Genomic DNA, 25,564 nt, shown 5'->3' on the forward strand with positions numbered 1-25,564 from the left:
AGTGTGATCAAACAGGGTACAAATTCCATTTGAAAAATTGTATCAATTACTAAGGGGGTTTAGAGCAAGGAGCCAATAATTAAACTTGAACAACTTACTGGGAGAGAATGAAAAATAATTAAACAAAAGCAAAAAGTATCAGCCTAAAAACTATACTGTATAGATGAGTAAAGGATAAAACTAAAATTACAATCTGATAGATTTACCTTGTATCCCACTCATCAGAACCAGTATCATATTTGTACGTTGGCTGAAAGTTTATCTCTCCTTCCGTGAAACCATCAAACACTGCTTTTTCCTCCCTCTGCTGCTTCAGCTGAGATAACAGACCAGTAGTTAGTTCATATGACTGTGAAACTGCTTATTAGTTTTACAGGGCATTCAAACAGAGCTTGATATAATATTCAAAACAAAAGATATGTGATAATGCTGAAACTTACTAATAGGATTGTCTCATTACAAGCGTTCTGCCTACAATAGGTACCACAGGGTGTGTGTGACTTTGTTTTTAAACCGGAAAAGCCTCCTGATCTTTATTTTGCTTTGCTACTAAGGGCTTTTAAGTTCCTTGACTTTGGGGTAAACCCTGCACCCCAGAGCTGAACAATAATCTACCTGTCTAATAAAAATGCATCAGTCACCAAAAGAGGCATTGCAGTCAAATGCAGATACTGAGAAGCAACATTACTCTCACTTAAAAAGCCCCCTAGGAGAAACACAGGGAAACCACACTGCCACTGAATCTCTTCCGCTCCCTGGGGACTTGCAGGGACCATGAAAACTGCACACCACTCCCCTAGTGGGAGAACCAAGAGACATTCCTGTCCACAAAACAAGGACCCAATCTTCACCCAACACGGCAGACTATGTCACACTAGACCAGTGATGGCGAACCTTGGAAGCCAGGCTTCGCCACCACTGCACTGGACCCTCAGGGACTCGACCCCCCCCCCTTTTTTGGACCTGTACAGCACCATGCTGGAAACTTATTGGTCAGTAAAAATAACTGTGAAGGTTCCGTAGCCATAGGATTCAGCACCGATCGGTCTCATTACAAGCAATCCCTGCTTAAATGTCCGCTAAAGAGTCACGGACAGCCAAGTCTCTCGTGCAACATCACTTGATTGATATGGGGCTCAGCCTCAGGTAAGTATTAGGAAGGCTGACGGGTGCTGCTGCACACAGCTTTTTTATCTTAATGCATAGAATGCATTAAGATAAAAAAACTTCTGCCTTTAGGACCACGTCAAGATAAGGGGGGGGGCGTAGAAAAAACATTTCTGTCTACCAAAAGTAATAACTAGCACCTTTTGATGGCTGATCCACTTTAGGACTTCTAGAGTATAAACAGCTAATTAGATTCAGGTTTGGTTACACAACCTAATGAAAATTACTGCAAAAACATACTTGTTTTCAACCTGTCAAGCCAAATCCTCTTTGTGCATTAAGTTCTAAAGTATTAAACAATACCGGATCACTTCATACCTGATCAAACTCATAGATGGATTTATAGTCCTTAATTCCAATAAGTTTCTTTACTTTCTCCACATCTATGTCCTTTAACCGGTAGTTTAGATCTCCAAGCCATAACACAACACTATAAAATGTAAAACAAAATGTTGCACCATTATTAACATGTAATACACACAAAGGTCATTTAACACTGACACTAACATACAATACTCATCATCAGCAGAAATAAGTGAAATCTACCACAGAGCTTAAAGCCAAATTTTAGAAAAAATAAATAAAAAATCAGCACCGACAATATTTACAATCATTGTAATGTTCCCTGGTGCTGGCTCTTGCTTTGATTGAAATCTTCTGTCCTCTGATGCCCCCCTGCCCCACAGCCATAGTCCTCTGGTACAGAGGGGAGGTTAATAGAGCCAAGGGACCTGTTATATGTGCTCGTCAACAGTACTGACTATGACCGCTCCCCTCCTCCAGTCACAGACGTTCTATAGTTTCTATGAATGATGCACAAGTAATGAATGAAGGAGGTAGACCTTTAATTCATCCAACCATCACCAAACAGCTTACCAGGATGCTTCCAACCTCCATATCAGCTAATCAGAATGTGTCCAATCCCCACAGAAAAATAGTGGGAACAACTGGAGTTCTAAATGACCCAGGACTGGAAACAGCACTAGTAGATGCAACAGGTCAACCCTCTAGTTTCCGAGTGGTGTACTCCATCAATTGATCAAGAACAGCCTTTCTTTAATGTGGGAGTAATAGCAGGAGACTGCGACCCATCAGGGGTGAGCTCATCGGTGAAAGACTGAAGTCAGTCTCTGCAGCAGATAGCTTGGAAGTCACTAATGCTGCAGGCAAATCAGATAAAGAATCTGCAGGCGTTCAAGCTTGCTTGTGGCCTCTGTGATCAGACTCAGCAAAGAACTGGGTGATTTTGGGTCATAACTTCTTGCATGACCATGGTGAAAACCACAGCCAAAAGGAGAGAGGATCTAGCCACACCTGACAGAGCCAAAGATGACTCCAAGGATAGGATAGACTTCCAAGGGCAGAGCATAACACAGAACTATCACTAGGCCCATTGCAAAAAGCCATGAAGCTGTTCGCAAGTGTGAGCTGGGAGCAACCAGTACAGCAGGACTGTCCCCCTCCCTTGTGTCTATAATGAGACATGTTGCGACCGCATGGCTGTAAGGCAACATAAATGCTCAGAGTAAAAGGAAAGACTCAGGTGGTAGTATAACCTAAAAGGTTAAAGGCTTTGTATATCCCTCAGTGGATGAGATACATTTTTTTCTTTTGCCTTGACATACTCTTTAACTGCGACTTTTGCTCAAGTGTGACAGTGTATTCTTATCAGATGAACAGTCCTGCTTACCCACTTGAATTTAAATAAAGAGGCCCTTATTAGTTTAATTTTTTTACTTCATCAAAAAGTCAAACACATAGGAGAGGTTAGATCTTACACATTTTAAAGTTCTTCCTTTCTTTATTACGTATTTACAGTGAAAGTAATGAGATGTCTGAATAGAAACACATACTCATGTTTGTGAATGGTCAGAGGAGGAAGTGTTCGATCCACCTCTGGAAACTGCATTCTGGAGCAGATGTCTCTGAAGTCCTGATTCCTCCTTTCATATTCATCAACATGGGCAGCCAAGTGGGAGTTTATAACACAAACGTGAGTGTTATGAAACCGGAACCGAACGGCTACACCTCCCTTGTTACCCTGAAAAATAAATGTACTATAAATGCCTCAAAAGACAAAGAGCATTGAGATATGTCACAGAGTGGAAAAGCAAGCCTTCTACACAAATGAAAGAGGTCCATGTTTTTAAAAATACTCAGTTTTCTGTGCAACCGCAGTTGCAAGCAGAAGCAGATTGTTGATCCTGCAGTTGTTTACATTGGCATGGAGAATTATATATCTGATCCTGCAGCTCTTCCCTGCCACCTTTACACCGAGAGCTGAGAACTGAGTGATCAAAGACTGCTCAATTCTAGGCTCTGCTCTGAGCAGACAGCTGTGACTGTCAGTCACTGGCTCTCTGCTCTGCCCCTCCAGCACTCACTGGAGTGCCAGAATGGGGAGAAGTGATGCACTGAGAGGCTAAGCCAGCTGCCCATCAGGCATCTGGGCAGATCCTGACATGTTGTCAGGATCCCTGCAGAGCCTGGACCATCTGTGCTCACTTAAAACACCCTAACATTTCCTTTTAAAATGGTGTTGTGTGTGATCACTAACTAAAACTACTGGTTTCAACAACAGAACTGAAAATTTTCACAATTGTTTACCATATCAGCTACATTTGTAAAGTCAGGAAAAGACACACCGTTTCTAGGCTATCTTCGGGTACAAAAATAGGTACAAGATGCAGACCTCGGCTCACCAGCGTCCACAATGGATAACAAACGAAAAATAGTCACATGCTGGAAGTCCAAAATCTTGCTTTAATATGTTGTGAACAAGCAAGCTACACGCTTGTGAAACGCGTCAACAGCAATCCCTGTATTTGTCTGGCAAATTTTTGACAACAAAGAATATATTCAAGCAAGATTTTGGACTTCCAATGTGCGACTATTTTTCGTTAGCTACATTTGTAATTTATGCCTGACTAATGCTAGGTATACACTAATAGAATTTTGTTCTACGTTTGTCATAAATTCGTTCTCTAATCATTAGTGAGTCAAATCAATGTTAATTTTGGACCGCAGTAACAATAATTTGAAGGAGAAAAAAGGAAAATGTGGTTTTCATTTCGGTAGAGTCCATCCATTCCAAAATCGAATGTTAGAAGCAAACAAAATCTTGAACTACTTTTTAACAACATTCAAAAGGTACTGAGAATGTTCGTAAGAATTTTCATACGAACTTTCAACCAAAATTCTATGCCCAGCTTAAGTTGTAAAGTCTTAAAGGGGTTGTAAACCCTCACTGTTTTTCACTTTAATGCATTAAGGTGAAAAACCTTCTGTGCTGCAGCCCCCCCGAGCCCCCTTTTTCTTACCTGAGCCCAATCGTTCCAGCGACGGGGACGAGCACAGCAGTTTCAACCGCTGTCTAGGGTCCTCATTGGACATATTGGCTCCCGCTGCTGTCAATCAAATCCAGTGACACAGGAGCCGGGGGAGGGGCCAAGTCTTGCTGTGTCAATGGATGCAGCAGCAGGACTCAGGAGCGTGCCCGCACGAGCGTCCCCATGGAAAGCGGCTCTCCATGGGGGCACTTGAGAAGAGGAGGAGCCAGGAGTGCCGCGGGGGGACCCCAGAAGAGGAGGATCGGCGTCACTCTGTGCAAAATCCTTGCACAGAGGAGGTAAGTATAGCAGTTTTGTTATTTAAAAAAAAAAAGCTTTACAATCACTTTAAGGCACATACACTATATTGCCAAAAGTATTTTTGTTTACCTGCTAAAATATAAACTATTTTCAAATCTATACTTTTAGCTCTGAAGGTAATACATAAAAAAGAAAATCTATGGAAAATACTATATTGTCAAAAGTATTGGGACACCTGCCTTTACACACACACACACACACACGAACTTTAATGGAATCCCAGTCTTAGTCCTTAGGGTTTAATATTGAGTTGGCTCACCCTTTGCAGCTATAACAGCTTCAACTGTTCTGGGAAGGCTGTCCACAAGGTTTAGGAGTGTCTATGGGAATATTTGACCATTCTTCCAGAAGCGCATTTGTAAGGTCAGGCACTGATGTTAGACGAGAAGGCCTGGCTTGCAATCTCCGCTCTAATTCATCCCGAAAGATGTTCTATCGGGTTGAGGTCAGGAAAGCCAAGTTCCTCCACCCCAAACTCGCTCATCCATGTCTTTATTGACCTTGCTTTGTGCACTGGTCCAAATCATTTGGAGGAGGGGGATTATGGTGTGGGGTTGCTTATCAGGCGTTGGACTTAGCCCCCTAGTTCCAGGGAACTCTTAAGGCATCAGCATACAAAAACATTTTAGACAATTTCATACTCCCAACTTTGTAGGAACAGTTTGGGGATGGCCCCTTCCTGTTCCAACATGACTGTGCACCAGTGCACAAAGCAAGGTCCATAAAGACATGGATGAGCGAGTTTCAAACATTCACATAGACACACTCCTAAACCTTGTGGACAGCCTTCCCAGAAGAGTTGAAGCTGTTATAGCTGCAAAGGGTGGATCAACTCAATATTGAACCCTACGATCTAAGGCAGGATTCACACCTATGCAGTTTTAGTGCTTTTTGCATATTTGCACTGCAGTCCATTTAACATGTTCTGTAGTGCAAATCTGCAAAATGCACTAAAACTGCATAAGTGTGAATCCAGACTAGGATGCCACTAAAGTTAATGTGCGTGTAAAGGCAGGTGTCCCAATACTTTTGACAATATAGTATTTTCCATAGATTTTCTTTTTTATGTATTATGTTCAGAGCTAAAAGTATAGATTTGAAAATAGTTTATATTTTAGCAGGTAAACAAAAAATATTGTACATAAAGATTTCATATATATCCTTTGGCCCAAAAGGTATCAAGTACAAGTCTGATTTAGAGAGCTGGCTTGCTGACCTGCTGTAAATCAGGCCCGATGAGCAAGATCTCAAGACTATAAACTCCAGCATTACTTTGAATTCTGTGAAGTTGCTACTGGATTAGGCTAGGCGGCTAAGCTTTCCTATACAGAGTGTGGGGTGTTTGCTAAATCAGGTGCACACAGAATCTGGTGCAGTTAACCAATCAGCTTTTATTGTCAAAAGCTTAATTGAACATGCTGAAGTTAGAAGCTGATTGGTTGATTGGCACAGCTGCACCAGATTCTGGCTGCACCTGTTTTAGTAACTTCACCCTGGAGAATCAAAAAAAACATTCACTAAGATCACAAAAAATACTAATTGTCATTTACTGTGTAGAAGAAAGGTGATAAATTTGATTAAGAAAGCCAGAAATTTTATACACAGTAGAAACTGTTATTATAATACAAATGTAGTAAAACATTATTGTTTTAAAAATGCGGGTGCACACATATTAGATAAAACATTTGATGGAATGAATATAGGAAACCTATGACTTACATTCACTAAAACAGTCCTTCAGCAATACAAAACTTTAGGGCATTTTATGCACGTTACTCACCATCCTACCCATGATTCCTGTGCCTACAGTTTCTGCTTCTACCTCTGAGATGTGAACAGCTAACTCCTTCTTAATGTAGAACAGCAGCATAATTCCAACAAGTCTTATCAGCTTTATCTGAAAATGAATATAAAAAGTGTTTTTGCACTTTAGTAAATGATACTGCAATTAACTGTTACAAGTATAGCTAAAAGCTTTCATGGGATACATCTTGTATACATACACTATTAATAATTGACTTACATTCACATTGACTTCCTTCGCTCCTCTTTTACCTATTAAGGAATTATTCATTTTTTCTACTGGCTGTCCTCAGCCAAGAGAGAAAAAAAATCATAGTTCTTGCAGTCAGATAGTGTCATCAAAATAATCAAAAAAACAACAGTTAAATATAAAAAATAGGGAGTGGCGCTGTGCATAAGAGATTTGTTGGCATATATTGATTATCTTAATTATAGTGATGGGTGTGTCTGTGTGACATACTATAGGAACGACAATAAACGATAAAACTTTGAGTGCAACAGTGTATATCCCACACGGACGTCATCGCAGCGCCTCCGATGACGTCCGTGTGACGAAACACGTAAGGCGGGACTATCTTGGCACGCACAACGTCACTTCCTGTTATCGTGGTTTCTGTTAGCTGACCGGTGGAACGCAAGCGGTAGTTGCGAACAGCGCTGCGTCCCGGGACAGCAAGGGGAGATAGAGAGCTTGTACGTTCCCTCCCCTTTTTTAAAAATCTATACTTCATTCCTTGGAATTGGTTACGCTCCTTGGATTATATGAGCATTCACAAATAAACTTATCTAAAAGGAGTTACGCTATGTGGATCACTTCTTTATTTTCATATAATACGTTGGAGCGGATGTTCGGTTGGAAATAGGATAGCAACAGGGGAGTATCATCTTCCCCCCATCTCCTTCCTTTGCACGAGTGGATGACCTAGATCGAGGAACCGGATTGAAAAAGATACCAACACACAAGGATTCGACCGGCACCCGGATTTGATCGGCACCTGGAATACAAAACATCTTATGCTTATACCCCTGCAGGGGTATAGCGTTCCGGTGAGTGGAATCACATCAGGGGGAGTGTGTTTAAAATCTGGAAGAGTTCGGGTGGAAGACATCATATGAACACTTGCTATTTCACATGAGACTTATTGTTGTTATTAATTGAAATCACAGCGAGTCTATTAGAGAAGCATATATATTAATTTATTAACAATAAGTTTTTATTTCCATATTTATTCAATATTTATTAAATTTCACATATATATATATATACACCTTATATATATATTAATCATACACATTTTTTGAGCATCTTCAGCACTTCACCATAGAGGGTTGTGTACACTCTCTACCTTATAGTTTACTTTCACCATTCAGTAGGTGCTGGAACACTGTCAATTGGACTGCACCTGACACTTTTGCACTTATCAATTTTTTTGGGTCTGTCTAGTCATATAACAGACCGATACTTACATTATACTTTACTACTAGAGATCACTAGTGTTTATCTTTGCATATGGGATTAGGGTTACACCAAATATTTACTTGAATCAATATTAATATTTTTATTTTTATTTTTATGTTTATTAATCAGCACTTACCAATTTTTTATGTGGGATATACACTATTGCACTCAAAGTTTTATCGTTTATTGTCGTTCCTATAGTATGTTACACAGACACACCCATCACTATAATTAAGATAATCAATATATGCCAACAAATCTCTTATGCACAGCGCCACTCCCTATTTTTTATAATCATCTTTTTTGGGGGTATACGTTAGTGTCCCCTGCCTACATAGGGGGGCTGCAGTTGCAAATATACCCTGTAGTGCGGATCCACTGACAAAATAAAAAAACAACAGTGTTAAACCCTGTTTTTAAAGTGATTGTAAAGCTTTGTTTATTTAAAAAAAAAACAAAACAAAACATGTCATACTTACCTCCACTGTGCAGTTTGTTTTGCACAGAGTGGCCCCGAACACAGTCTTCTGGGGTCCCTCGGCGTCTCTTGCAGCTCCTCCCCACATCAGATAACCCCCTAGGAGAAGCGTCTCCTGGGGGTTACCTTGCGGGTGCACTCCCAAGTCCAGCATTCGGCGTCCATAGCCGTCGAATGTATGACTCGGCCCTGCCCCCCGGGGTCCTGCGTCATTGGATTTGATTGACAGCAGTGGGAGCCAATGGCTGCGCTGCTATCTATCCAATCAAGAGCCTAGAAGCCCGGGCAGAGGTAGAGCGCTGCCCGCCAGATGAAATTCCAAGGCTCAGGTAAATAAAACAGGGGGGCTGGTCACTGCCAGGTGTTTTTTCACCTTAATGCATAGGATGCATTAAGGTGAAAAAACACAAGGGTTTACAACCCCTTTAAGTCTGAGTTTTCACAACTGCCATCCAGTGGTTGTTAGCAGTGACATGAGTTAGCCTAGGTTCACACTAAAATGCGGGTTTCAACTCGTGCGAGCATTTCAGTCTGACTTTGGGGGGGGGGGGGATTTGGACAGTGCCGTTGCCGGCAATAGGCGCCGATTTGGCATTTGATTTTACATGTCAAATCGCATGTCAACTCGGCCCGATGTGAACGGGAGCTAAGGGAGCAATAAAGAGCTACAACAACTTCTATACACACATCATGTTGGGGGTCCATTCACACCAACAGGCCAAGTTTACACTAATGCATTGGTACACAATCTGCAAAGTTGACAACACTGCACTTGTGATCTATTGAGAACTTCAATTCCTTTCCTGCAATGGTAGAGACTCTAATGCTGGCCAAACACTATACGAAAAATCAGCCGAAATTCGGTCATTTAGACAGTTTGTTCGTTTTTCGGCCAGTTAATGGGCACAAATCGGTTGGGATGTTTTTGAGCCAAAAAAAAGAAGAAGGACAAGTTTGGAAATTTTATGCCGAACGAACGATGAATTGAAAGGTAAATGTGTTTCCCGTCCAAACTGTTTGCACTAGGTAAATGTGAAAATGTGAAAAAACAAACAAAAAAAAAAAAATCGATTCATTTATGCCCATTGAACGATTTATCACATGATGGCACTATCGTTAGCACACGGGGCCGAATGTTCGTTTTTCGAAAATGGGTTCAAGCGATTTTTCGTATATTGTGTATGGCCATATTGTGTAAATGAATGATTTGTTTGTGTAAGGGGAGACTTACACAGCCACACCAATTAAAAATTTGACAGGTGCTGACCAAGAGAAGCACCCCTGGCTTCTGTAAAAGGGGTGGTGGCCAGGGGGCGGGAGCTTCAGATTCTGACCATGCTTCATGTTACATGCTAAATATGGGTGTAGTATGAAACATGCTTAGAAAGGTGGAGTTCTGTATAAAGATATTAAAGTGTATAATATCCATACCTTTGCATATTTGGCTCCTGGGTGTAATGCTTCTGATACTGCTTTGAACCATTCTTCTTCCTTGGGAGTGTCATTGAAAAAAAATGCTTCCTTGCTTAGGTCAAGTTCTTGAAACCTGTGACAAAAGAAGACTAATTAATGCTTTCATAAGCAGACTCTATCCCTATTCAGGTTTCCTGGCCTAATCAGAGTTGGACAGCGCTGTGATTCTCCATGTCACCGGAACCACTGTATGCTTTTTTTTTTGTATGTGAGCAAAAACCAGAGTTTAGTGGGCCACCTATCGCTTTTCTGGGGTTCCTGTATTGTGGAACACCCACACCCCCAATAACTTTTCACCTTACATAATACATCACTTTATTTACTTTTGTTCCTTCACCTCTTTCCTATTTTTCTTTTTTAGCTTTACCTTTTTTTTTTTCCCCCTTTTTTTATTATCCTTTCTACCTACAACAATATGGTTCTCTTTCCATGTGTGAATTGAGTCTCCCTGAGGTACTTCCATATGTCATGCCTGTCCAAACCTTTTTCTCTAACTTTAATGAATTGTCATATTTGATATTTCTTTTTGTGTTGTGTTTATTATTATATTACTAACTTAGTGTCTTTTTAAAGAAAAATTAATTTTGACTTACCTGTAAAACCCATTACTTGGAGTACAGTACAGGGCGCAGGCTGACTATTTAAAGTCCCTGGGTTATAGGATGGTACTGGGGACTGGACACTGGCAAGCTTTCCCTTTGTTTTGTAGCAAGCAATGCAGAGTAACACATAAATGGAAGGGTGTCCTGTGCCCAGTACAGTACTCCAAAATATGGAATTTGCAAGCAAGCCAAAAATTATTTTATCTTAATTGTACTTCACAGGACACATGCTGATTATTCATGAACCCTGGGATGTCCCCGAGCAATGAAAGAGAGTGGGCAACAACTAGGGAAACAGAAACTGTGCCAACAGACCCAACAAGAACAAAGATCAAACAGATCCAACTTTTCAGCATGCCACTGCAAGATCCTTGTTTCCAATAGCTGCATCTGCAGAAAACTGGACATCCACCTAGTAGAATTTTGAAAATTCTGTACAGAGGACCAGGTGGCGACCTTACAAAGCGGGGCGACATGGGCTTGATGTCCCAGGAAACAACACCAAGCTGGGGTAGGTGTGTAAAAGTGCAGGAGCTTACTTTGAGGTATACTCTGATGGCTGTGACTACATCCAGGCAGTGAAAAGCACTTTCTTTTGGGTGCTTTGGAGCAGGGTACAAAGGACTATGTCTTCACTGAGGTGGAAGAATGATGCCACCTTAGGAAGAAATGATAGCCTTGGGTGTAAGACAGCCTTGTCCTTGTGAAGAATGAGGAATGGCTCCTAACAAGAGAGAGCTGCTAGCTCAGAGACACGTCTAAAAGATGTAATAGCAACCAAGAAGGCAACTTTGCATGAGGGATCCTTTAAGGGAACTTCCCTGATAGGCTAAAATAGTGGTTTCTACAGGGCTGAGAGAACCAGATTGAGGTTTCAAGGCTGTAAGGAGGGCCTGATTTGAGATACACCTTCGATAAAGATTTTGACAAGGAAGGGTGAGGCCAGAGGTTTTTGGAAAAGAATAGGCAAGGCTGAAAACCAGTGCCTGTGTTCACAGCAGAAGGATTTCCAGGTATGATGTTAGATCTTTCTGTAAGTGGCATTTCTTGTTTTTAGTAAAGCAGGAATGACAGACTTACAGACCCCCTCTGTCCCTTAAGACCTGGGCGTCAACAGCCATGCTGCTAAAACCAATGACTTATGAATTGAGAATTAAGATGGAACAGAGGGCCATAAGACAGCAGGTCTAGCCTGTTGGGAAGAGACCAGATGTCATCTGCCAGTAGCTGGAGTATGTCTATGCACCAGGTTCTGCTGAGCAGGCGGACTCCAGCGTAGCCAACCTCAAAGCTAAAACGAAAGTACGTGCTTCTTACCTGACATCCAATGGTCTGATGCCCAAGAGGACTCACGTCGGTGCCGGCAATTTATTTTCCCTTTTTTTTTTTTTGGGTGTCAGTCTTCGGCCATCTTGATCGTCCGGTGCCGGATGACCTTACTCCTGGGCATGTGGAGGAATTCAGTCATCCCGGCACACAGCCACAATGCCAAAATGTATATTGAGCTGTGCATGCACAGCTAAGAAAGACTGTAAGCAAGCACTTAGGTTTATTTTATTGCAGAACAGACATTGCATGTCTTTTCTGCAGCAAACAGCCTGCCTGCTCACATTTTTAACACAATACTTTAGTTCCACTTTAAACAAACATCTTACAGCTCTGGGAACATGTTTACTGGAGGAAGCCAATTTCCACATCAACATCCTGAGCTTAGGGCAATAAGAATGGCTCTGCACCACTTGACGCCCCTTCTGCAAGGACATCCAATTGGGATGCAGTCAGACAGTGCCACACCTGTGGCTCTCATCGGTCACCATGGGGGTACCAGGAGTCATGGGCATCCTTGAAGGAAGCAAGCCTGATCATCTCATGGTTGAAGAAGCACTGCCCAGTGGTCTCTACTGTCCACATTCAAGAAGTGGACATTGAAAGGTGGATTACCTCAGTCATCACCATCTGGATGAAGGGGAATGTACTCTTCACACCAACATCTTCAGCCTGATATGACAGAGATGGGAAACCCTAGATGTAGTATTGTGACTTCCAGATTCAACAAGTTACCTTGGTTTGTGAACAGAAACAGGGATCTTCCAGCACTGTCTTCAGATGCGTTGATAATTCCCTGGTCTCAGTTCATGCCAACCTATGCTTTTCTTCCTGTGCAAATTGTGCCTCACCTGCTCCAAAACTAGAGCAGGAGAAACAAACTGGTGATTCTCATTCTATTTGTTTATAAACTAGGAATATTTTTATTTTTTTAATATTTAGCAGGTCTCATTAAATCTAAATAGGCATGGTGAGATGGAAGAGATTACAGTGTGACAATACCAAGGCTTTTGCACACAGCAGAAGTGGGCATATCGACACTGGCAAGCATATTTTGTGAAGCTGTAACATCAGGTGCATAAGAGCTTGGAGGTGAGAAATCTTCTTAGGTAGAGATAGTGGAGCTGGAGAAAGTTTGTTGCACAAACTAGTGTCTGCCGTTAAAGGATGTTATCACTTTCACAGTACTGATGTAGTATATACAGCTGAGAATGAGTTAAAAGCTACTGTACAAGTAGATACAGAACTAATAATACATACCCAATACAGTATACATCTGGTGGTTCAACATCTGTAGTTAGCCATGGTTGCAAACTTTCCTTTGGTGACTGTCCATTCACATTGTATGTGCCTACAAAAAACCTAGACAAAGACAGAGCTACAATTGAGCCATGGAACATTTAGTAAGGTATGAGATCCGACATAAATGATCAACATAACTGCACAATTCCCTAAAGAACAGATATTAGTCATCATGCCAACCGTCAGATGTAAGCCACAGCATACAAATCAGGTGTTACATGGTAACAGTTGCTGACACTTTCCTACTTCCGTAAAGTCACTAGTTGATGTGCACCCTTAAAGCTTAACTATACCATCCAAAATACAATGTAATGTAAGTGGACTAATGTTTTTTTTTCTAAAAATGTCATCACTATTTTAATTCTTTACCTTATTCTAGGTACAATTTCTGTTCAAGGCAGCACAGTGGTAATACTGGCACGTGTCTGAGGGAGGGATTTGGTAAAACACTGGCCATGCTCTGCCCGCTCAACAATAGCCATTATATGCTATATGAAGTTAAAGATACTATGGATGGGAGATGAGGTGTCCCTATTGCCTAGAACACACGGGCCGAATGTTGGGAGACATAAAAACTGTTTGACATTCGGCCCATGTGTATGTCAGCTGGTCCGACAGAAGCTGGCCCAACGAGCATGCTGGAAAACCATTAGCTGACCGTCTCCCGTCAGCCAATGGCTGAGAGTGCTGACCTGAGTGTTATGGCTGGGGGGGGGGACCCCCGTCAGAACACAACAGCTCAGCGGGGAACTGTTAGCACAGTGGCTTTGACCGGAGCTGTCAGTTTTTTAGTTTAACCCGCTGGATTGAAAAAAAAAAAAAAAAAAAACAACTATTAGTGTGTACCAGGCTTAAGGCTGTGATGCTTTGAGCCACGGGGTTTCTGCACACGGTGGCTACAGACAATTTCCTGCTGTCCTGTACAGGATGCCAGGAGGGTAAGCAGGAAGAGATTTTCATTATATAACCTTTGATGTTCTTAGTCTAAATGCATTTCACTATATAACTGGGCATAGGACACACTCATTATAAAATGTGACCATGTAAACTCTATATAGGTTAATGTAAAACAATTTTACCAATATTCATTAATAATATTGATGGATAAATCAGTAAACTTTTATAAACTGAACCCATTTAAATATGATTTGGTAGAGTGAGTTTCTCTGACACAGCTGACTTCCTGCCCAGAAAACCAAAAGATAACGGTTAGGTTTACATTAGCCTGTCAAAGTAGATAGTAAAGACAAAATAAAGCTGCAAAGTAAATTTATATAAACTCCCAAAATACTTTTTATGCACTTATAGATAGATACATTACATAGGTTTTTGTGAATGTTAGCAGTAGTACTTTCAAAGAAAGTAAATCCTTTGTTGATATTTATTTTTCATTTTTCAAAGTTTATACATTTCTAAAAGTTTTATACCCTTTATAATATTGGATACAGGGTGTACCAATAACACAGAAATGCCTTCCACTGTTATTGGTACCACAATTTGTCTTTAGTCTCCTTCTCTAATTGAATCGTCATCTGGTCTTAACAGAGCAGCAGGGAGGCTGAAAGGGGATGAGTCACCCCTCAGGCTTATTTGGTTGTGTGTAAATTTTAGCTTGAGCGACTGAGCTCTGTAAACGGGATAGAGCTCTGTTGGAAATGGGTGAATATAAAACTTATGTGATACTGCATAGATATTATTTTATATTTACCTGCCCAAACATTAACAGTAATAATACTGTATACATTTCCTTTATGAAAAGTGTGAACAGCTCATGAACCAAGATTAGCTTCTGATATCAAGTATATTCAATATTTTCTATGATACACTGCAAACCGCTGTTTGGATCCAAGTAATCCAATGCTCTGTACTGTTCAAGACATTTCTTTCACAAAAGCCATACATAATATGTATATGCTGCCAAAAATATATAGCACATAGCTGAAAGGAAGATTTACCTTTGTTTCGCATACATATGAGACTGGCACTATATGTTAAATATAATTCAAGCTGCATAGCCAATTGCAGTTTTGCTACATTATAGTGTGAGTTCATACACTATAAAGCCAAAAGATTTTGGGTATTTGACCATCACACCTTTATGAAGGTGTGGACATGAATGTGCAGTAGTGCCCCCCCCCCACTATGCAACTATAATAGCCTTCACTCTTCTTGTAAGGCTTTCCAAAATATTTTAGAGTATTGGTGGGAATTTGCGCCTATTTAGCCAAAAGAGAATTTGAAATCAGGTGAGTTGGCGCAGTTCTGGCCACTCAAGTACCTAAACATTAGCTCAACAAATCATGTCCTTATGCACCTAGTTTTGTCTTGCTGGAACAGAAAGGGGGTGTTCCCCAAACTGTTGCTACAAGTTTGAAGACCACAACTGTCTAAAACAGTGGCGGTCAACTTAGTAAATATAAGGGGCCACAAACATGTTTAGAGGGATGCACAATGGCTTAATTTTCACCATTGTGCTATTAATACATTACATTGCACCTAGGAAAAAGATGTCTGTGCAACTTGTTATTACATGCACTGCTGTGTGCACCCTGTGGTGCTATTGATTTTGAATGACACCTCAATGTACTGTTATATTAGCAGTCAACGCACCCAAACTACACCCACTACACAATGAACATGCTATACATTGCAGCATACTGCATTAAAAAAGTCATATTTGATTTGCAGGGCCTGTTTTCTTCTTTGCGATGCTTTATCATGCATTATGTTGTGTGATAATATGTATTGCGTTAGGGCAGCCTATTCTAACAAAAAATGAATGGGTTTTCAAAGCATCCCAACGTGCTTAAAATCGCACATGACTCTTTTTTTCTAATGCTGTGCACTACCATGCACTGCAGCATAGTACAACACAGGTGCTTTATATCTAAAATGAATTACCCTGCAATGCAGAACACATGTTGTTAAGTGTAGCATTTAGGGGCCACTTTATGTCTGCTGGGCAGGGTCAGGGATTGTTAGTCTATGCGGTTTACTTTTCTGACATGAACTGTGCTCTTTTGCTAACTGGAGCAGTGCTATTCAGCATTACTGTGGGATGTGCTCTGCATGATGATGGCATATGATTGACATTAGCACAGACCAATCAGGAGTTATCATTATGCAGAGCACATCCCGCAATGATGAAATAGGTATCATTAAAAAGCACTGCACTGGGTCTGGCCAGCAAAAGAGATGAGTTAATGTCAGAGACCAAAGCAGTAGGCACATGCTTTCAAATTCTACAAACAGCGGAGCTCGAGTGTAAACTTCAGAATCCTTTTTTATTAAAGGCCCATGGTCAAGACAATGGTACAAAAGCTCTTGTATTACCATCTGAACTATGGACTTTTAACATCAAAGGATTTTGAAGTTTACAGTCAAGCTCCGGTCTTTGTGGTATTTGGAAGTTTTAGAATGGTGAGAAGAAACCCAGTTGTAGAATTGACACTCTATGGCCCATACCGGAAGGTAGAGCTTATCACTTTCATTTGTGCTAGCAGCCACACACTTTCAGCCTGCAGAGCCGATCGAGCAGCTAAATTCCAACAGGGCGGTCGAACAGAAGTGATTAAAGATTTTATCTCAGGTTCCTTCTTTGACAGGAAAAACATGTGGAATAACCTTCAGATGAGATGAGTTCCAAATTAATATTTATTTAAACACGTAATTACGGGAGAGCAACACCCATAAAGCCAGTCAGTGTATGCTCTGGCAATAAGTATCAGCGCCCTATATAGGGTTTCTTATCAAAAAGCTACACTCATATACATGGCAAATTGTCTGGCAAATTGTCTTGATAAACGCATTGGTAAAAGACCAGGCATATTCACTTATAAAAAGTAGTTGTTTATCACACAAACTCAAGCAGCCATTTTAGCTACATTTATGTAAAATAGAGGATACAAATGGATTGCGCATGCGCAAGTTGTGCTGCGCAATCTGGATGGTCCCTGCTGTCTCTGGGACCCGTGTGCTTCCCAGCAGACAGCGGGGGGGGGAGAGGCATAGACTCCCGCGGGAGTCTATGCTACCTGTATTATACAGGTATCTGTACCTCCATCTCCTCTCCCCCTGAAAAGTGGCAAATGTGACACCGGAGGGGGGGAGGGTTCCGAAAAGCGGAGGTTCAATTTTTGTGTGAACCTCCGCTTTAAGTTTTTCCAGATAACAAAAACAACAAGGAAAAGGAATCAGATGCAGGTAGTAGTAACTAGTTAAGTTACTTAACATTTACCAATATGGTTTTACAGTAATGAAGATATTTGTAATCATAACCAATAATTCCCATCATAAAATGCAACATATGTTACCCATGGATAGTTTTATATTACCTGTTTACCCCATTGGGAACACACTGTACACAGGTAAGGTACAAAGGAAAATGCTAATTTTTCTAAAACAAACATTTCAATGCCTATATTATACATGGAAAAGCATTCTACCTCCTGCAGAAAAAAAAATGAAAAAATATAAAAAATTACCGGAAATCTTGGATGTAGGTATATGTATCTTCTTTTTTCAGGAGTTCTGACTTAATTAAATTATCCCGTAATCCAAATTTAGAGATAGGCAGCATTTCTGCCTTGTTAACGGAGATCACATCTGCTGACCGCACCATGCCAGTAATGTCCGATTTTGTCTTATGTCTAGAAAAAATAAAAATAAAGTTGTTACTAACAAATATTTTGTGTATATGTAAAGGTAAGCATGGACCAGCAGTCTCTAAATTACAGCTAGAATGTGGCCCTAGCTTGCTTTTAGGCAGCCATTCGGTCATTATTCCACCCTCACACATGAACAATGTGTGCCCCATCACCAATGATGGGGCACTATTCCTCCCACTGACAGCAATGAAGGGCCACTATTCCTTCCTCTGATATAAACAAGGGGGCACAAATCCTTCTATACCAACAATGGGCCACTATTCCCCCACTTACACCAATGATGGAACACTAGTGCTTCCACTGACACCAATGACTGGGCACTATTCCTTCCCGATACCTGTGACTGAGCACTATTCCTCTCATTGACATCAATGATGGGGCACTATTCCTCCCGCTGATATCAATGCTTGGACACCATTGTTCTTCCCACTGACCACAGTTGCTAGGTCATTTTTTTGCCCACTGCCCACCCACCTTGGGGCACTTTTTATGCCCGGTGACTACAAAACTTGAGGGGTTTTTTACTCCCACTGAACACGGATGCTGGGAATTTTTTTACTCCCAATGGTTACAGTATATCTCCCCTAAAGTCTTAAGTACGGTGAATTGGCCTTTTGTTTTGGAAGTTTGAGGACCCTTGGAATAAACTGTAATGCCGCGTACACACGAGCAGACTTTACGGCAGACTTTGCCCAGCGGACGGGATTTCGTCAGACAATTCGACCGTGTGTGGACTCCAGCGGACTTTGTTTTCTCAAAAGTTGGACGGACTTAGATTTGAAACATGTTTTAAATCAATCCGTCGAACTCGAGTCCGGTCGAAAAGTCCGCTCATCTGTATGCTAGTCTGACGGACAAAAAGCCACGCTAGGGCAGCTATTGGCTACTGGCTATGAACTTCCTTGTTTTAGTCCGGTCGTACATCATCACGTACGAATTCGAAGGACTTTGGGGGATTGTGTGTAGGCAAGTCCGTTCATTCAGAAAGTCCGTCGTAAAGTCCGTCGAAAAGTCCGCCGGGCAAAGTCTGCCGTAAAGTCCGACCGTGTGTACGCGGCATTAAACAAACACACCATGAATTGTAATACATTATGATGAATGGAATAAAGCATGATCCAGCTGAAATCAAAGATTTTATCATAGGGTCTTTTTTTTTTGTTTTGTTTTTTTTTTGTTTTTTTTTTGGAGATTAAGACAGTTTTTTTATCATAGGGTCTTAAATTTCAATTTGACGAACTGTATATTTGAGACCACATTGGTATTTTCTAAGATCCTAAGAGAGTTTGCATTAATATTAATAAGAATACAAGTCAAACTCTAATAATCTGGAGATTCCTGAAGACTGTGTTCTTCATCTACAGGTACTACCAAACTAGCAAGCCTACACTGTTTATACAATATAAATTGCACAGTGAATGAAGACAATTGGGCGAAAAAATGATTTCTAGTGGATTTTGTCACAGATGGCCCTCCACAAACATATATCCTTGACTGGTAACAAAAACTTAACTGATTTTAATCCTAAAACTAAAATGGTTGTACAGTGCCTTGAAAAAGTATTCATACCCCTTGACATTTTCCACATTTTGTCATATTACAATCGAAATTGTAAATGTATTTTATTGGGATTTTATGTGATAGACCAACACAAAGTGGCACATAATTATGAAGTGGAAGGAAATGATGAATGGTCTTCAATTTAAATTTTTTACAAATAAATATCTGAAAAGTGTGTCGTGTATTTGTATTTAGCCCCCTTTACTCGGATAGCCCTAACTAAAATCTAGTGGAACCATTTGCCTTCAGAAGTCACCAAATTAGTAGAGTCCACCTGTGTGTAATTTAATCTACATAAATAATAATACAAATTAAATACAGCGGTTCTGAGAAGTCCTCAGAAATTTGATAGAGAACCTTGGTGAACAAACAGCATCATGAAGGTCAAGGAACACACCAGGCAGGTCAGGGATAAAGTTGTGGAGAAGTATAAAGCAGGGTTAGGTTAAAAAAAAAAAATTATCCCAAGCTTTGAACATCTCATGGAGCACTGTTCAATCCATCATCCAAAAATGGAAAGAGAATGGCACAACTGCAAACCTACCAAGACATGGCCGTTCACTTAAACTTACAGACTGGGCAAGGAGAGCATGAATCAGAGAAGCAGCCAACAGGCCCATGGTAACTCTGGAGGAGCAGCAGAGATCCACAGCTCAGGTGGGAGACTCTGTCCATAGGACAACTATTCGTCATGCACTCTACAAATCTGGACTTTATGGAAGAGTGGCAAGAAGAAAGCCATTGGTGCCATAAGAAGTCCTGTTTGCAGTTTGCAAGAAACCATGTGGGGGACACAGCAAACATGTGGATGAAGGTGCTCTGGTCAGATGAGACCAAAATTTAACTTTTTGGCCTGAAAGCAAAACGCTATGTGTGGTGGAAAACTAACACTGCACATCACCCTGAATACACCATCCCCACCGTGAAACATGGTGGTGGCAGCATCATGTTGCCGGGGTGCTTTTCTTCAGCAGGGACAGGGAAGCTGATCAGAGTTGATGGGAAGATGGATGGAGTCAAATACAGGGCAATCTTAGAAGAAAACCTATTAGAGTCTGTAAAAGACTTACGGTATGACTAGGGCGGAGGTTCACCTTCCAGCAGGACAATGACCCTATACATACAGACAGAGCTACAATGGAATGGTTTAGGTCAAAGCATATTCATGTGTTTAGAATGACCCAGCCAAAGTCCAGAACTAAATCTAATTGAGAATCTGTGGCAAGACTTGAAAATTGCTGTTCCCAGACGCTCTCCATCCAATCTGACAGAGCTTTACTGATTTTGCAAAGAATGGGCAAAAAATTCACTTTCTAGATGTGCAAAGCTGGTAGAAACATACCCAAAAAGACTTGCAGCCATAGTTGCAGCAAAAGGTGGTTCTACAAAGTAGGGATTGACCGATTATCGGTAAGGCCGATTATTGCAGGCCGATATCAGCATTTTCCGAAAAATTGGTCGCAAACTAGACCGATATTACGGATATTGCTTCAAGGGGCTTGCAGCTGCAGGCACCACCCCAGTACCGTTCTTTAGAGCAGATGGTCGGCTGTTATTACAAGCAGCAGAAAGAGACATCCCCCTTCCCCCTTACCCCCCTTTCCCGCTGCCTTCCGCCGCTCGCCCGGGCTCTCCCGTCCCACCGGGAGGCCGAGCAACCAGCCAGCACGTCCACCGAACAAAGCAGATGCTTCCTTCCGGTCTCGGATCTAGTAACCAGGAAACGATGTCATGACACCACTTCCTGGATTACTGGCATCTTAAAAGGTGCCAGTTTAAAAAAAAAGAAAGTATTCAAAAATGCAGATCTTGACATTTTGAATGCTTTCAAGTGCAGAGGAGGGGTTTGGGGTCTTACAGACCCCCGGTCCCTCCATAAAGAGTACCTGTCACAGCCTATTGCTGTCACAAGGGATGTATACATTCCTTGTGACAGCAATAACAGTGTAAAAAGAACAATTTTAATTGTACAGAATATTGGCACATAATATCAGCTATCGGCCTTGAGAGGTGGCCAAAATATCAGTATCGTATCAGCACCGAAAAAACTATAATCGGTCGATCCCTACTACAAAGTATTGACTCAGGGGGCTGAATACAAATGCACGCCACACTTTTCACATTTATTTGAAGGTAAAAAAATCTATACTCTAAAAGTGCTGCACCTTAACCACTTCCAGACCGCCGCACGCCAATGTACGTCCAAACTTTGAAGGGGGATATCGTTGTTATGGCAGCAGCTAGCTGCCATAACCCCAGTATCCCCATTTTTGTGCGGCGGTCCGCTTTCTGATAAAAGTGGTCCCTGCGACGGATTCGCCGCGAAATCACTTTTATCGGTGGCGGGAGAGGGGCCCCCCCCCTCCCGCCGCAATCCGGTGCCCTCCGCCGCTTACCGGAGCCGTCAGTAGCGGCGGAGGCGCCCACTCGTCTCCATGACACTGCTGGGCGGAAGCGACGTTAAAACATCACTTCCGCCCACGCCTCTTAAAGGCATATTTTTTTCAATGTCATTTTTTTCAATGACTTTTTTTTTTATTGCATTTTAGTATAAATATGAGATCTGAGGTCTTTTTGACCCCATATCTCATATTTAAGAGGTCCTGTCATGCTTTTTTCTATTACAAGGGATGTTTACATTCCTTGTATTAGGAATAAAAGTGACACAATTTTTTTTTTTTTTAAAAACGGTGTAAAAATAAATAAAATAATGTAAAATAAATAATAATAAATTTTTTTAAAAAAAAAACCTCCGTCCCGACGAGCTCGCGCGCAGAAGCCAACGCATATGCGAGTAGCGCCCACATATGAAAACGGTGGTCAAACCACACATGTGAGGTATCGCCGCGACCGGTAGAGCGAGAGCAATAATTCTAGCCCTAGACCTCCTCTGTAACGCAAAACATGCAACCTGTAGAATTTTTTAAATGTCGCCTATGGAGATTTTTGAGGGTAATAGTTTGACGCCGTTCCACGAGCGGGTGCAATTTTGAAGCGTGACATGTTGGGTATCAATTTACTTGGGGTAACATTATATTTCACAATATAAAAAAAATTGGGCTAACTTTACTGTTGTCTTATTTTTTTATTCAAAAAAGTGAATTTTTTCCAAAAAAAGTGCGCTTATAAGACCGCTGCGCAAATACGTTGCAAAAAAAAAGTATTGCAATGACTGCCATTTTATTCTCTAGGGTGTTAGTAAAAAAACTATATATAATGTTTGGGGGTTCTAAGTAATTTTCTAGCAAAAAAAACCTGTTTTAAACATGTAAACACCTAAAATCCAAAACGAGGCTAGTCCTTAAGTGGTTAAGTTTTAGAGATTTTACATTGTATATCCAGAAATGTTGTGCTAGCAGCTATCACATTTGTATTAGTTTATTAATATACCTAGCACAGCTTATTGTTGTTAATTAGGGTAAAAAAACCTTTCCATGGCAGCCCCCCTTAAATACTTACCTGAGCCCAATCTTGATACAGCACTGTGTCTGCAGAAATGCTGCTCTTCTCTCCTATCTCCTCACCAGAGGCTCGCAAGCAGTAGGAGCCATTGGCTCCTGCTGCTGTCAATCAAATCCTGTGAGCAGAGGGGAGGGCGGAGCTCAGCCGTTTAGTATGTGTCCATAGACTCGGAACTGAGCCTGCACAAGTGCCCCCATGACAATCAGCTTGCTATATAGCACTTGGAAGGCAGGAGGAGCCAGTGTAGGACCTCAGAAGAGGAGGTTGGGGCCTCTCTGTGCAAAACCACAGAGCAGGTAAGTATGACATGTCTATTATTTAAAAAAAAATAAAATAAAAAACTAAACCTTTACAATCACTTTAAACCTTCAGGATAGTTGTCATTTCTTAGGAGACTGAGGCGAAATTGCGGAAGAATTGAAGATTACAAGATCCAAGCAGAAATGATAGGGAAAATTCAAGTTAGACTTACCGGTAACTTGTTTTCCTTGAGTCTTTCAGGACAGCACTTGAGAGAGTGACTCCTCCCCTTGCAAACAGGAAACACCTCTTCCACCAAACTTTAAAAGGAGGCTCCTTTCCACACATTGTCAGTAGTAGTAGAGAACCTCCGGCCCCAAACTGGAACACATAATTGAGATATGATTAGTCACAGTATATATATATATATATATATATATATATATATATATATATATATATATATATATATATATATATATAAACAATAGGGCGGGATGCTGCTGTCCTGAAAGACTCAAGGAAAACAAGTTACTGGTAAGTCTAACTTGAATTTTCCCTTATCGTCTTTCAGGACAGCACTTGAGAGGATAATAGAGACTTACTCCCCTAGGGAGGGACCACAGCCTGCAGAACCTTACTGCCCAAAGCCTGATCCCCTGCTGATAGGAGATCCAGTCTGTAATGACGGACAAACCTTAAGTAACTTGACCACGTAGCCGCCTTACAAATCTGATCTGGGGTGGCACCAGCTCTTTCTGCCCATGTAGTGGCCTGAGCTCTCATTGAATGAGCCCTAATTCCCAGCGGGGAAGATAAACCCATTTGAGAATAGGCTACAGAAATAGCTGTCTTAAGCCATCTAGCCAATGATGCCGTCGATGCTTGTTGGCCTTTTTTGTTTCCAGAAAAAAGAACAAATAATGAATCTGAAACTCTAAACCCTCCTGTTACTTCCAAATAATGTAATAGGATACGTCTTACGTCTAAATTGTGAAACTGCTCTTCCTTTGCACCCGAAGGGTTAGCAGAAAAGGTTGGTAGAGTAATCTCCTGAGACCTGTTACTAAAGCTTGCCACTTTTGGCAAAAACCCCGGATCTACTTTAAGGACAACTCTATCAGGAAAAACTGACAAAAAAGGCTCTTTTACTGATAGGGCGTGCAGTTCACTAATCCTTCTTGCTGAAGTAATTGCGACCAGAAAAATAGTCTTCAAAGTTAAATTCTTTAGGGATATGGCCTGTAAAGGCTCAAATGGTTCTTTTGCCAGAGCTTGCAGAACCACCGAGAGATCCCAATTTGGGAAATGCCTCACCGGGACCGGTCTAGACCTGGAAAGTGCTATGAAAAATGTCATGATCAGAGTTTCTGAAGATAAGGATCTCTCCAGATAAACTCCCAAGGCGGCCACCTGCACCTTAAGAGTGCTGACCGCCAGATTCTTGTCTGCACCTTTTTGCAAAAACTCCAGTACTGAAACTAGATCTTTTACCTTCCTATGATCAGAATGACAGAAGGCAACATAGACTTTCCAGACTTTGGCGTAAATATCCCTGGTTACCTTTTTCCTACTGGAAAGCAACGTAGAAGTTAAACGTTCTGAAAAGCCTTTGCTTCTCATTAACTGCTCCTCAGATACCAGGCAGTGAGATTTAATCTGCCTACATCTGGATTATGCACTGGCCCCTGAATCAACAGATCCTGACTGAGCGGAAGATGCCAACATGGTTTGATTGCCAACTGAAGATTTGTGGAAAACCAAGCTCTCTTTGGCCAATATGGAGTAATCAGAATTATTGATACTCTCTCTCTCAGAATTTTTCTCAACACTAGAGGGATTAACCTGAATGGAGGAAAAGCATACCCTAGGTGAAAATCCCACGGATGTGCCAGAGCATCTATCCCCTGAGAGCAATTGTCTCTCTGAAGGGAGAAAAAATTTGGGAGCTGCGAGTTTTGTTTTGAAGCAAACAGATCTACCTGCGGAAGGCCCCAAACACTGGTGATTAATGCAAACACCTTCCTGTTCAGACTCCACTCTGATTCCTGAACTTTCTGTCTGCTCAGATAATCCGCTACTTCGTTTAATGTGCCTTTTAGATGGACTGCGGATAGAGATAGTAAGTGGTTCTCCGCCCACTCCAGAATCTCTGAGAGTAAGTGAAGAGCCCTGCTTCTTGTGCCTCCCTGTTTGTTCAGGTAGGCTATTGTAGTGGCATTGTACGACAAAATCTGGACATGGCAACCTATGAGGTTTTGAGAGAAGAAAGCTAATGCTAGAGCAACCGCCCTCAGCTCTCTCCAATTTGAGGATCTTTGGGCCTCGAACTGGGACCATGTTCCCTGTGCTAAGGTCTGACCCATGTGGGCCCCCCA

General features: G+C 41.4%; 1 protein-coding gene across 3 annotated transcripts in view; it reads right to left on the bottom strand.

Annotated features, from left to right (window-relative positions):
* The window catches only part of INPP5B (inositol polyphosphate-5-phosphatase B), a 170,192-nt gene that overhangs the window by 29,352 nt on the left and 115,276 nt on the right, over positions 1-25,564 (bottom strand). For all 3 annotated transcript variants that reach the window (XM_073615509.1, XM_073615512.1, XM_073615511.1), the window contains 7 exons: positions 17,745-17,909; positions 13,219-13,320; positions 9,989-10,103; positions 6,598-6,714; positions 3,021-3,208; positions 1,486-1,597; positions 207-316 (listed from right to left, as the gene is read on the bottom strand). In XM_073615509.1, the coding sequence (XP_073471610.1) occupies positions 207-316; positions 1,486-1,597; positions 3,021-3,208; positions 6,598-6,714; positions 9,989-10,103; positions 13,219-13,320; positions 17,745-17,909 (909 nt within the window). The remainder of the gene's footprint in view (positions 1-206; positions 317-1,485; positions 1,598-3,020; positions 3,209-6,597; positions 6,715-9,988; positions 10,104-13,218; positions 13,321-17,744; positions 17,910-25,564) is intronic.

This window comes from Aquarana catesbeiana, linkage group LG02 (assembly GCF_042186555.1).
Source record: "Aquarana catesbeiana isolate 2022-GZ linkage group LG02, ASM4218655v1, whole genome shotgun sequence".
Taxonomy (NCBI): domain Eukaryota; kingdom Metazoa; phylum Chordata; class Amphibia; order Anura; family Ranidae; genus Aquarana; species Aquarana catesbeiana.